At 35.8% G+C, this 14,692-nt stretch overlaps 1 protein-coding gene across 1 annotated transcript in view; it reads right to left on the bottom strand.

Moving 5' to 3' along the window:
• eya (eya transcriptional coactivator and phosphatase 2) overlaps positions 1–14,692 on the bottom strand; it is a 178,969-nt gene that overhangs the window by 114,616 nt on the left and 49,661 nt on the right. Inside the window, exon 3 of the mRNA XM_089099899.1 lies at positions 2,021–2,067. Coding sequence (XP_088956025.1) covers positions 2,021–2,067 — 47 coding nt within the window. The remainder of the gene's footprint in view (positions 1–2,020; positions 2,068–14,692) is intronic.

Raw genomic sequence — 14,692 nt, 5'->3', positions numbered from 1 at the left:
ACACACTCACACACACACACACACACATATATATATATATATATATATATATATATATATATATATATATATATATATATATATATATATATATATAAAGAAAGTGAGAGAGAACAAAATATATAAAAATTGAAAAAATGAGCCAGTAGCGATCAACACTTTGAAATCAAAGCTACCGTGCCTCTAAAACATTCTCTATAAAATCTTCCACGGCAATAATTAGCTCCCTAGAAGAGGTCTCCAAGATACCTGGGAGCCGTGGTGCATCCACACCCAAAGCTATTCCTTAAATTCTCCAAACTTTGGCAATTACTCATAAAATGTTCTAGATCAAAGGGAGAATTACCTGATATGCTACAGTTAAACTAAACCTGGCAAAAGTAAAAGTCAAGTTGTGAATAAAGTCCTAGCTAAGCTTATTACAAAATTTTACAAAGTTTTCTGAAATCCTTACTAATTTTCAGAATCGGTAGTAATTCAGCCTATTATGAATTGTGCTTAATTTTTGTTTTGTTTTTAACGCTATCTTTTTTCCCAAATATTAAACAAAATACCAGGGAAAACGAAAAACACTTTGAAATTCTAGTTTTACCTAATTTGCAGCCAAAAGCCACTAAATAGAGTCCCAAATAAGTTCAGTCATCTTAGATCTAATCTTTGCTTTTCAAACTGTAAGATATATTATTAGTAATGCAGTCTCTAAAAAACAAAAAAAAGAAAAAGAAACAGAGAAGAAAAAATTGCTTAATAACTCTTGTCCATGGGCTATTTAGATGGTCAAAAAACTGAACAACACGGTTAGGGCTACAGTGTTTTTTTGCGGGATCTTAAGGATCTGTAAAATGTGTAAATGCCAACACACATAGGTCATGAGTCATGACCTAGATCTGGCCCCCAGAAGTCTTCTATTGCAATACAAGACAGCAGTAGATACATGACGGCAATACATTAAGGAGGTTCGATACCATAAATGTTATTTTGCCAGTTTCAGCATCGGCTGACAGAGGACCTTAAGTAAATTTTCCCAGCACCACAGGGAGCTTCTGAAGCAATTTTTTTTAAAAATTGATAGGGGATTTTAAACGTGTAAACAGTTTGAAAAGCTAGTGAGAGGCTAGTATAAAACAAAGAAAACCTATAATATCTTACTAATTGCTAAGCACAATGTTGTAAATTTAAAGTACATACACATGGGCGCCCATAAGCTGAATCCCAGGGGGGGGGGGTTTCCTGGTCTAATTGGCACTTTTAATGCTATACCATAAAAATTTCAAAACAAAATACAAAAATAAGGCAGCATCATTCAGTCAGGAGGGGGCTGGCGCCCCCTCCTGCCCCTTCCCCCCTTATGGGCACCCATGACATACAGCATAGATAATATGTTTCCCGTGTCGGCAAAGATCTTAATCAAGGTGGTTAACACAGCAGGAAACTTCTAAAGCTGTCAAATTATTCAATGGTACTTCTTTTGAGCTGATTTTTAACGTTTTCCAAGCAGTATTACTAGAATATTTTTAGGGACTGCTCGTTTCTTAAAAAGAAGATTCTGCTCCGTTCAGTCAAAAAACGAAAATTGACACTTTCTAATGATGTAAGATTCATTAAGTCTGAATATCTCTCTTTCCGGCAGAAAATGATAGAAGCTAAATGGTTTTCCTAAGATTTCCGGGAAATTAGATTTTGGCTTTTAGTTTTCTGTCGTTTATTTGGATTTCTTACCAATGCTATACAAGTCATGGCAAGACGATCCAATCGGTTCTGAATAGTTCGGCCACATAAACTAAAAAAGTTTATAATGAACGATATAGAGTGATCCTTAATGGTATCGAACTGCCTTAACAATCTTTTTTAAAAGGCATGGTAAGGGTCCACAGCTGAGTATGTCGTGAAATCCAAAAATGAAATTCGGCCTTAAGAAATTGTATTCTACTCCCCTAAGCTTCTCGAATATAGCTTAATTTTTTTTTCTTTAAATAGCAAATTGCAACGAAAATTAAAGACAATACAAGTATTTACTTACCCCGGGGATGTGGATTCTGGATTATTATCAATCCTTTGTCTTTTAACCTGAAAATTAAAATAAATTTTATTGATATTAAGTTCGATGATATAAACTAAACAATCAAACAATTCGTGGTAAAGAACACTTAATTTGGAGGACTGGTGCTAAGAGTAGCATAGACTCTAAAAAAGAAAGTTATCATAAAATATTTGCATCAAAAGAATTATCTTTTATCAGTTATCCTAAGTATGTGAAACTTATTAAGTTTAAAATTACCAACCAAAATTTACTAGCCTTAGAATCAGGGCCGTACCCAGGATTTTTTCGGGGGTGTTTTACACAAGGATTTTTTTTTGGGAGGGGGGAGTTACACAATAAAACCTCAAAACGCATAAAAATTTATTTATATCCATTTTTGTTACGTTTTTATGAGTGGGACATACATTTCAGGGGGGTTAAACCCCCTAACCAAGCACCCCTAATAATGTAGAGAAAAAATATCATACATCCCATGCCCTTTGATTATCCAAATGTGGACCCGTCTTGCCCCCCCCTCCCCAATGAAAATGCTGAGATTCGCCCCTGTCCCTAACCCCCCTGGATACAGCCTTGCTTAAATTATATGCCTAATTTTCTAAAAAGGGGGAAAACCCCGATGGAGGACTGACCTAGATGAAAATACAAATCAGACTCAGCATATCAGAGATTGTTATTAGATAGGTTTTAGCCCCCTGTCTACAAAGCTACAAAAAAAAAAAAATCGACAAGGATGATCACGAATTCGTGTCTATTCGTCCTTTTTTTCTTTCGTTTTTCTGGGTGGTCATACAGAACCAAAGGTTCAAGAATTTCCGGATAGGTTTCATTCGAACGGAAATTCGAAGTTCTATCGTCCTTTTCAAATAACAAAAGAGATTGTAGCACAGCAAAAGCAAAGTGGTATTTTCTGCCATTTTGTAGATCAAAATCAGAGTTTTGGCACAAAGAGGGCAAAATACTATTGGTGAGAAATCTGAGGTGTTCAATCAATATAGAATTACCAAAAACTATGTACTGAGCTTCCCAGTGCCAGAGGCCAAATTTTGGTGGCGTATTTATTTCTAAAGATGCACGGAGTCCATACAGAATAAACGACTAACATAAGAAATAAAGTGTAAATATGTAAATATGTAATGCTACATTTTACTGAGTTAATTCACTTGAAGCTTCATAGAATTATGAACGGGGGTGTTGCTCACCAGCTTTTATAGGGGAGGGCAAGAGGATCTTTCTGTGTGTTGATAGGGGAAAACTTAAAAAGTACTTTTGTGGTCAAATATGCTAACATATAGTGAACCCCCAGTTAATAAATGGAATGACCAATCAGAAGGGGGAGGGCTGGAATTTAATTTCTACCATTCATTCCAAGGAATATTTTCGGACTAAACCTGCAATATGTCTGCTAGAACAGGGCCAGAACGCTATTGCGGAAAATTCTAAGAGCTGTTGAAAGCGTATCTATGCAACCTTCCAGTGTTGGAGGTGATAATGATGTGCAATGTACCGTTCTTCTCTAAAGCAGTCAATAAAAATTGAACCGCTATTATGGACCGTTTATCCAATAGGCCTACAATTAATGGCTATACATTATCTATCAGGGTGCCGAACAATGGATCCTTTTATGGGGTAAGCGAGGCCTCAGTAAAGTGTTTATGGCTTAGATTTTCAAACTTTTTTGAGTCAATTAAAACAAAAAGGGCCACAAAAAGTCAACATATTGTGTGAATATTAAGATGATTACGGATACAATCTCTGACTTATCAAACAGTTCGTGGTAACGAACTGTAAGTAAGGAACGACCCGGCTCAACAGTAACCGAAACTCTAACAAACGGAAATTTAATATCAATAGATATATCAAAAGAATCGGCTTATTATGTTGATAAAAATTCAGATTTTTATGTTGATTTCAAATATATAAGTTTCATTATGTTAATTCTAACCAGGATCGTTACTAGCCAAAATATTTGGGGAGGGGGGGAGCAAGAATTTTACCGACTGGCTGATCATTTTTATCAACTGTTTTTGTCAAAAATTAGCATAATGTTCGTTTCGAGTACAATACTTAAAATGCCATGGTCTAAAACAATGAAATGCCCTGGTCAAAAAAAAAAAAAAAAAAAAAAAAAAAAAAAAAAAAAAAAAAAAAACATTATACCCACATCGATCTTTATTATAAGAAATGTCAAGCCTTCCAATCACTTTAGACTATTAAAAAGGGGCACTCGGCCTGGCCTTTTGATTTCCAATCAAATGAGCCCTTTTGGAGTTTCTATGACAACGCTTTCTAAAAACACATTATATGTCCCCAGAGCATAAATTACAACCCTTACTCTAAGGGCTGTTAGGGTGGTTGTCATTCTCAAAGACCTAATTTCCAGAACTTTCTACTACTTTGAACAAAATGGCTAACTGAAAATTTTGATTGGATGTGTTTGGGGAAATGGTGGGCGTGAGAGAGGAGTTAGTTACCCTCAAATCACTTCCGACTATTAAAAAGGGCACTAGCCCTCTCAATTTCCAATTGAATGAGCCCCTTTTGAAGTTTCTACGACAGCTCTATCTACAAAAAACTTATATGTCCCCAGGGCATAACTTACAACCTTTGCCCTTGGGGCTCTGGGGGGTTTGTCATCCTTAAATACATAATTTCCATAACTTTCAACTACGTTGAACAAAATGACTATCTATAAACTTTGATTGAATGTTCTTGGGGAAATGGTGGGCGTGAGAGAGGGGTTAATTACTCTCCACTCACTTTCGACTATTAAGCTAAAAGGGCAATTTCAATTTCCAATCAAATGAGCCTTTTTTTTTAAATTTCTACAACAACTTTCTATATAAACCTTATATGCCCCCAGGGCATAACTTACAACCCTTGCACTGAGGGCTCTGAGGGGGGCTATCATCCTAGAAGACCTAAGTTCCAGAAGTTTCAACTACGTTGAACAAAATAGATGTCTCGAAATTTTGAATGGATGTGTTTAGGAAAATGATGGGCGTGAGAGGGGCGTTAGTCCCTCTCCAATCACTTTCAACTATTAAACAAGGCACTAGCCCTTTCAATTTTTTAATGGAATGAGCCATTTTGAAGTTTCTACGACAGCGCTTTCAATAAAAACCTTATATGCCCCCAGGGCATAACTTACAACCCTTGCCCTGAGGGCTCTGGGGGCGGGGGAGGGGTTGTCATGCTTAAAGACCTCATTTCTAAGACTTTTAACTACGTTGAACAAAATGACTATGTAACAATTTTGATTGGATGTGTTTGGGGAAAAGGTGGGCGTGAGAGGGGGGTTAGTTGCCGTCAAATCACTTTCAACTATTAAAAAGGGCACTAGCCCTTTGAATTTCCAATCGAATGAGCCCTTTTTCAAGTTTCTACGACAAAAATTTCAATAAAAACCTTACATGCCCCCAGGGCATAACTTATAACCCTAGCTCTGAGGACTGTGGGGGGAGTTTCCTCTTCAAAAGTATAATTTCCTGAACTTTAAACTGCGTGGAACAAAATGGCTATCTCAAAATTTTGATTGGATTTGTTTGGGGAAATTGTGGGCGTGTAAGCGGTGTTTGTTGCCTTCCAATCTCTTTCAACTATTAAAAAGGGCACTAGCAATTTCAATTTCCAGTCGAATGAGTCCTTTATGAAGTTTCTACGACAACGCGTTCTATAAGAACCTTATATGCCCCCAGGGTATAACTTAAAATCCTTGCCCTGAGGGCTGTGGGGGGGGGGGCTGTCATCCTCAAGACCTATTTTCCAGAACCTAAAACTACGTTGAATAAAATGGCTAGCTCAAAATTTTGATTGGATGTTTTTGGGGGAAAGGTGGGCGTGAGGAGGGTTAGTTGCCCTCTAATCACTTTCGACTATTAATAAGGGCACTAGCCCTTTGACTTTCCAATCGATTGAGCCTTTTTTTTGAGTTTCTACGACAACACTTTCTATAAAAACCTTATATGCCCCCAGGGCATAACTTACAACCCTTGCTCTAAGGACTGTGGGGGAGTTTCCTCCTCAAAAACCTAATTTCTTTCTGGAAATCAACAACGCTGAACAAAATGCTTATCTCAAAATTTTGATTGGATATGCTTGAGGAAATGGTGGGCGCGGAAGGGGTGTTAGTTGCCTTCCAATCACTTTCGACTATTAAAAAGGTCACAAGTCACTCCAATTTCCAATTGAATGGGCCCTTTTCGAAGTTTCTACGACAACTTCTTCGATACGAAGTGCCCTGCTCTAAAGGAAAAATAATAATAAATAATAAATTGTGCCAACATCGTCCTTATATGCCCCCAAGGCATAACTTAATACCCTTTTTCTGAGGTTAGTGGGGGATTTTCCTCCTCAAAACATATTTTCTACCTGGAAATCAACTACGCTGAACAAAATAGATATCTCAAAATTTTGATTGGATGTGTTTGGGGGATAAATGTGCGTGGGGGGGGGGGGCTAGTTGCCTTCCAATCAATTTCGACTATTAAAAAGGGCACTATCCACTCCAATTTTCAATCGAATGAGCCCTTTTCGAAGTTTCTACGGCAACTCCTTCGATACGAAGTACCCTGGTCTAAGACCAAGAAAAAAAATAATACATTGTGCCGACATCGTTCTTTACTTAGGCAGCGCTATTACGCTGCCTATGATGAACGGTTTAATTTTTTAACTGAAACATTTAACTAATGAAAAATTAAAATTAAAAGAACACATTAACACTTTGTCAGAGCCATATATAACATTTCTGGCAAATAAAAGAACTCTGACTGCATCACGCAATTGAAAAATGGAGCAATTGACGCCGGATTGTAAATATATTGCTATAACGTTTTTCATTGGCGTAATGCAGTCGGACTTGGTGATATTGGTGGCTAGGTGATGTTATTCCGACTGTAGATTACTAAGAAAATCTACATAGGTCACATAATTTTGAAGAACATCATGGTTACAGCGATAGCTGATACATAGTATAGAGCACAGTTTATAGAATTAGCAGTATGATCATACCCTATCTCACCCATTATAAAAAACCGGACCAAGGTGCGAGTGCTCCAGAGAACGTTTTTGCAGATAGAAACATAAGCGACATTAGATCTTTTCACAGGTAGACAAGTCAGATTTCTCTTGGACACGAAACAAGTGGAAACCCGCTGTTACGAATAATGAATGCACTTTGTAACCATTTCTCATTGATTGACGGAAACAGACTAACCCGCTAATGCAGAAAGAAGTGGGAGGAGCTTTTTGTTCGTACCGAGAATGAAGACCAGAAATGATCTGCGATAAACTTACTGGATAATTCTATAAACTGTGGTATAGAGTCAACGAACGACTTAAATGCTAGCACGTTATTATGTTGCTTGTGGGTGCTCTACTAAAAACTTACAGCAAATAATCAGCTACTCGTGGACGTTTGTGCATATGGGCACAAACGTTTGTGCACTGCTATGTGCGTATGTGCTTTGAATGAAATTGCAAGTTGTACTTGGCTTTTATCCAGAACACAATCAAGTAGTGAAGTTAGATTAATCATAATGAAATACACCAAAATATAAAAATATGATAGTTAGCAAAACAATTTTGGAAATTACACCGAAGAATTATGGAAAACAAGCCGCCCAGAACGTATTATATTAAATAGCTAACCTAACCACCTCTATATATTACATAATTAATTAAAATGTACCTGCACCGTAGTTTATTTCACGAAAGAATAGTCTAAATATAACCGAATGCGAGAGAAAAACCGGTTTACTCAGATCAAAGAAAACAAACTTCTTGAATATGCTTTGGATAACAGACAAGTACCTGGCAAGTTTATATGTGCATTTTATTAAATTAAAAAATACTTTTCTTCGAATGAGAGTAAAGAGCGACATGAACAATCATTATTTCCCTCTCAATCCTCTAGAACTTTACAATAAAGTTCAATTCCCTCTCAATGCTTCACGAACAAAAGCTAATATAAGAGTTATATCCAAGGCCGTATCCAGGGGGTAGGGGGTTTGAACCCCCCCCCCCCCCCCGAAATGTTTGTTTGACTAGTAAAAACGTAACAAAAATGGACATAAACAAATTTTGTAGGCGTTTTTGGAGTTTTTTGTGTACCCCCCCCCCCCTAAAAAAACTTTGAGTAACCCCCTCCCCCTCCCCCCGAAAAAAAAATCCTGAGTACGGCCTTGGTAATTGATTGTATTTCTTTTTAGCACCTCGAGAATGGAACGGCTTAATTACTTGTATTTGCTTTAAACGAGTAAATTTTTAAATGTTTAGAATGGTAACCGGTAAAAATAAAAAACACATGTAATCACAATCTGGCTGTATTTTCCGAATTCTAATATGCTTTCAGTTAAGCACTTGGTAAACTTTAGTGTGAAGAGCAGGGTAGTATAAGAAGCTGTTACCCCACCTCATATACTATTCTAATTCCTATTCATTAGTTTTAATGTCGCTCTTTACTTTTATTTTCTTTCTAAATTTTGTAAATTTATTCATAAAATAAAGAAATGTTATTCCCTCACTGAAAGCAATCTAAACTGTAATACATTTTTTCAAGCAGTTGAAATGTAATTAGTGTTTTGTCGTGTCTACTCCATGCAAACTTGCATGCAGAGGAACCCTTGGGCTCCTTCCCCTCCAGCCAAATTCAAACTTTTCCCATTATTTAGTTTATTTGGGTGTTTTTTCAATCATTTTCTTCTGCTTAGTTTATACAATGCAGAGCTTGATAGAAATATATTCAACATGAAAACAAAGAGGTATTATTGGAGAGCTTGTCGTGCAGCCATAAATAGTTTAGCAGCCATAATATTTAGGTACTTTTTCAATCATTTTCTTCTGCTTACTTTTATAAAATGCAGAGTTTGATAGAAATATATTCAACATGAAAACAAGGAAGTATCCATTGAGAGCTTGTCATGCAGCCATAAATAGTTTAGCAGCCATAATATTTGGGTACTTTTTTAATCATTTTCTTCTGCTTAGTTTATACAATGCAGAGCTTGATAGAAATATATTCAACATGAAAACAAAGAGGTATTATTGGAGAGCTTGTCGTGCAGCCATAAATAGTTTAGCAGCCATAATATTTAGGTACTTTTTCAATCATTTTCTTCTGCTTACTTTTATAAAATGCAGAGTTTGATAGAAATATATTCAACATGAAAACAAGGAAGTATCCATTGAGAGCTTGTCATGCAGCCATAAATAGTTTAGCAGCCATAATATTTGGGTACTTTTTTAATCATTTTCTTCTGCTTAGTTTATACAATGCAGAGCTTGATAGAAATATATTCAACATGAAAACAAAGAGGTATTATTGGAGAGCTTGTCGTGCAGCCATAAATAGTTTAGCAGCCATAATATGTAGGTACTTTTTCAATCATTTTCTTCTGCTTACTTTTATAAAATGCAGAGTTTGATAGAAATATATTCAACATGAAAACAAGGAAGTATCCATTGAGAGCTTGTCATGCAGCCATAAATAGTTTAGCAGCCATAATATTTGGGTACTTTTTTAATCATTTTCTTCTGCTTAGTTTATACAATGCAGAGCTTGATAGAAATATATTCAACATGAAAACAAAGAGGTATTATTGGAGAGCTTGTCGTGCAGCCATAAATAGTTTAGCAGCCATAATATTTAGGTACTTTTTCAATCATTTTCTTCTGCTTACTTTTATAAAATGCAGAGTTTGATAGAAATATATTCAACATGAAAACAAGGAAGTATCCATTGAGAGCTTGTCATGCAGCCATAAATAGTTTAGCAGCCATAATATTTGGGTACTTTTTTAATCATTTTCTTCTGCTTAGTTTATACAATGCAGAGCTCAATAGAAATTTATTCAACTTGAAAACAAGCAGGTATTCATTGAGAGCTTGTCGTGCAGCCATAAATAGTAGCAGCCATAATATTTAGGTACTTTTTCAATCATTTTATTCTGCTTAGTTTTATACAATGCAGAGCTTGATAGAAATATATTCAACATGAAGACAAAGAGGTATCCTTGGAGAGCTTGTCGTGCAGCCATAAATAGTTTAGCAGCCATAATATTCAGGTACTTTTTCAATCATTTTCTCCTGCTTAATTTATACATTGCCGAGCTCTATAGAAATTTATTCAACTTGAAAACAAGGATGTATCCTTGGAGAGCTTGTCGTACAGCCATAAATAGTTTAGCATCCATAATATTTAGGTACTTTTCAATCATTTTATTCTGCTTAGTTTTATACAATGCAGAGCTTGATAGAAATATATTCAACATGAAAACGAGGAGGTATTCTTGGAGAGCTTGTCGTGCAGCCATAAATAGTTTAGCAGCCATAATATTTAGGTACTTTTTCAATCATTTTCTTCTGCCTATACAATGCAGAGCTGGATAGAAATATATTCAACTTGAAAACAAGGAGATATCCTTGGACAGCTTGTCGTGCAGCCATAAATAGTTTAGCAGCCATAATATTTAGGTACTTTTTCAATCATTTTCTTCTGCCTATACAATGCAGAGCTTGATAGAAATATATTCAACTTGAAAACAAGGAGTATCCTTGGAGAGCGTGTCGTGCAGCCATAAATAGTTTAGCAACCATAATATCTAGGTACTTTTTCAATCATTTTCTTCTGCTCAGTTTATGCAATGCAGAGCTTGATAGAAATATATTCAACTTGAAAACATGGAGGCATCCTTGGAGAGCTTGTCATACAGCCATAAATAATTTAGCAGCTATAATATTTAGGTACTCTTTCAATCATTTTCATCTGCTGTGTTTATACAACGCAGAGCTTGATAGAAATATATTCAACTTGAAACCAAGAAGGTATCCTTGGAGCTTGGAGAGCTTGTCGTGCAGCCATAACTAGTAGCCTGTTCATTATGCTTCCCTACTAATCCTTCAAAACTGGGAGGTAGTTAAGTCCTCCTGATCCAGCCTGGATCTAGCCCAAGCAAAGCTATCTCTGCTTAAAATAATTTTAAAAAGTTGTTTATTCAAACACAAGTAAAGAGCAATGTTGACCCCTATAACAAGCAGAAAATGCCCAGAACAGGAGGGACGCTGCGATCACATCATCCCAACATTTTATATTCAATTGTTTCACTTTACGGAAAACAAAAACATTTCTGATAGTTTTGTTGAAAACAAGAAAATACTTTTGATTGGTATTGGTGAAAGGTTTACGAAAAGAAAAGTTGGTTAGTTGCTGCATTGTTGTAGGTTTTTAGTATAAGCCCAAGCAACATCAGAATATAACAGCATTTTAGTTACTATTGGCACGGGTCGCTCTTTGTTTGCAGTTAATGAGCGCGTTTGATTTGTGACATCTTTTTAAGTTTAGAAAATTCTTTTTTTTCTCTCTCTCTCTCTTTTATGTCCAGTTTCTTTGTAGCTAGTACGAAAATATTGACATTACTCTCTGAAGGAACAACAGTGAAGAAATAATGGATGAGACAACCTGGAAATCCTCAAGGTTGAATTTATTGGAATTGAAATGAACGCTATTCTTCAGACATTCAACTGCTCTTAGAAATGGGAAACCGTTCCTTTTACGTCATATTAGGTGCTGTCCCCAAATATTAGGTTACTGTCTACACGCGACGTAGGTTTCTTATTGCAAAAGTATCATTTCAAAAGATACACCCTTTAATTCATTGGCTTGAGTCAACCTACCCAATATTCATCAATTTGCAATCCGAGCCAAGAACACAAAATGAACCAAAGTTTAAAGGAACATATGTTAATAACGGGTTCAAGGAGACTAAGTTTCTAAGTTTTTAAATTATTGGAGTTTTTCTGAGGGAGAATTAATACCATATGTGGCAGATGACAATAAAATAAGATGAGTGCCAGACAAATTTTAATCAAAGCCAAATACGATTTACTTCGAGGTACTATTAATTTTTTCATTTTTGTATTTTTCAATAAAAAACCTGCCATGTGTAAAAGGAGTTGTAACCGCCGTACTGTATTAATAAAATAATCTTTGCAAATCACATTTTTTTGGAAAATCTTAATAAGTTGTTACTTGCTAGTCATGTTTGCGACTATATGACTCTTTAAAAGTATGCCAACTCATAACTATTAATTAAATAAAAAAAACATTTTTTTTACTGAAAGTAAGGAGGAACATTAAAACTCAAAACAAACAGAAATTATTACGTATTTGAAGGGGGTTGCGCCCTCCTCAACACCTTGCTCTTTACGCTAAAGTTTTTTAGTACTTTTAAAAAATATTAACGTTCTAATTAAGCGACCGTTGGGTTTCAGGAGTCATTCTTAAAGAATTAGGACAGAACTCAAACTTTAGCGTAAAGCGCAATGTGTTGAGGAGGGGGCAACCCTCTTCAAATATGTTATAATTTCTGTTCGTTTTAAGTTTTAATGTCGCTCCTTACTTTCAGTTGAAAAAACTTTTTTTTCATTTAATTTCTGATCGTTTTGTAAATAATGCCAGGAAATCTGGCCAGGAAATCTATCCTTTAGACAATATAATCTCGGTGAAAATATACACTTGACAAATACCCTTAACAATTGCACGCGTAAAATTGAGACGGAAAAGAGAAAGCAAGCCATAAAAAAAAAGTTGTATAGGAATTCTGGCCAGTTCCCCCAATGTATAATTTCCCCTGACAAGTTCACCCCTCGAAACTCCCCCCCCCCCACGGAAAATTCCTACGTGAAAATCGTCAGCAATAACTGGCATTTCAGGTTTATTATTGAAGGAGGAGTCTTAGGGAAATTAATAATTACGCAGTTAATCTAATTAAATGGGGACCTACTTAAAAATAACTGGAAGGAGGAGTCTTAAGGAAAGTAATTATTACGCAACTAATCTAATTAAATGAAACCCTACTTAAAAATTTCAGAGTTTTTTCACCAAAATATTGTGGCTCATTAAATTCTTACAAAGCTTAAAGCTTACGAAGGTTTTTTGCAAGTCCCCTGCTGCAAAATCGAGCCAGGTATTAGGTTTGTAACTGTGTCACATACTGTTCTCGGAAGGTGAATCAAACAGTTCACGGTAACGAACTGTAAGTAAGGAGCGACCCGGCTCAATAGTAACCAAAACTCTAAAAACCGTATTTTGATACCAATAGATACATCAATAGAATTGGATTTTTATGCTGATTTCAAACATACAAGTTTCATGAAGTTTACTCTTACCAATCAAAAGTTATGAGCCTGAGAAAACTCGCCCTATTTTTGAAAAAAAGGAAGAAACAGCCCCTAAAAGTCATAGAACTTTATTGAAAATTATACCATCAGATTCAGCGCATCAGAGAATCCTACTATAGAATTTCAAGCTCCTATCTGAAAAAATGTGGAATTTTGTATTTTTTGCCAGAAGAAAGATCACGGATGCGTGTTTGTTTGTTTGCTTTTTTGTTTTGTTTTTTCCCCCAGGGGTGATTGTATCGATCCAGTAGTCCTAGAATGTCGTGAGAGGGCTCGTCTGAACGGAAATTAAAAGTTCTAGTGCCCTTTTTAAGTGACCAATAAAATTGGACGGCAACTTGGCCCCCTCCCACGCTCATTTTTAAGGATGACTTAATCCCCCACAGTTCCCGGGGGAAGGGCTGCAAGTTATGAACTTGACCCATTTTTTGCATATAGTTATGGTAAATGGGAAGTATACAGACGTTTCAGGAGGGATTTTTTTCTGGTGGGGGGGGGAGAGTGGAGGATATTTCAATGGAATATTTTTCCGTGGGGGAAGGGACATTTTTATGAAGGGGGCGCCGGATTTCCCAACATTATTTTAAAAAACGATCAGAAATTTCAACTGAAAGTAAGGAGCAACATTAAAACTTTAGCAACAAACAGAAATTATTCCGTATATGAAGGGGTTTGCCCCCTAGTCAATACCTCACCCTTTACGCTAAAGTTTGTTTTAGTACTTTCAAAAGAGCTATCTATTCTAATTAACCGGCCTTTGTGATTCAGGGGTTTGTGACTCGAACAAAATTCGAACTTAGGCGTACAGAGCGAGGTACTCACTAGGGGTAAGCTCCCTAATATACGTAATAAAAACATACAAATATAGAAGTTCGTTACGTAAGTTAATTCGTAAGTTACGTCATAAAAAAAATTCTAGAAAGCCATTTAGCCAGAACAGTAAAATTAATATGCAAATTTAATTCTAACTATTCATATACGGTGAGCCAAAATCAAAGCTGCATTTATTCAAAAACGTTCAGAAATTAAATAAAAAAACAAGTTTTTTTAACTGAAAGTAAGGAGCGACAACAAAACTTAAAACGAACAGAAATTCTTCCGTATATGAAAGGGGCTTTCCCCTCCTCAACGCCTCGCTTTTTACGCTAAAGTTTGACTCTGTCACACAACTTTATTTTTTTAAATAATAAAAAACTTTAGCGTAAAGAGCGAGGCGTTGAGGAGGGGACAACCCCTTTCATATACGGAATAATTTCTGTTTGTTTTAAGTTTTAATGTCGCTCCTTAGAATACTTTCAGTTAAAAAAACTTGTTTTTTTTTTATTTAATACCTATAAGGACGATCTTTGTCCTTTTTCGATGACTTTCCATAAGGTAATAGTCGGTGGCGGATATGGAAAGTAAGTTTTGGAATTGCCTATGGTCAACATTTTTGATTATTTTTACTGTTAAAAAGCTTTCTGTTAACTCGAATAT

This window comes from Artemia sp. Qi Xiang Cuo, chromosome 14 (assembly GCF_049724085.1).
Source record: "Artemia sp. Qi Xiang Cuo chromosome 14, ASM4972408v1, whole genome shotgun sequence".
Lineage (NCBI taxonomy): Eukaryota > Metazoa > Arthropoda > Branchiopoda > Anostraca > Artemiidae > Artemia > Artemia sp. Qi Xiang Cuo.
This window is presented reverse-complemented; position numbering and strand designations above follow the sequence as displayed.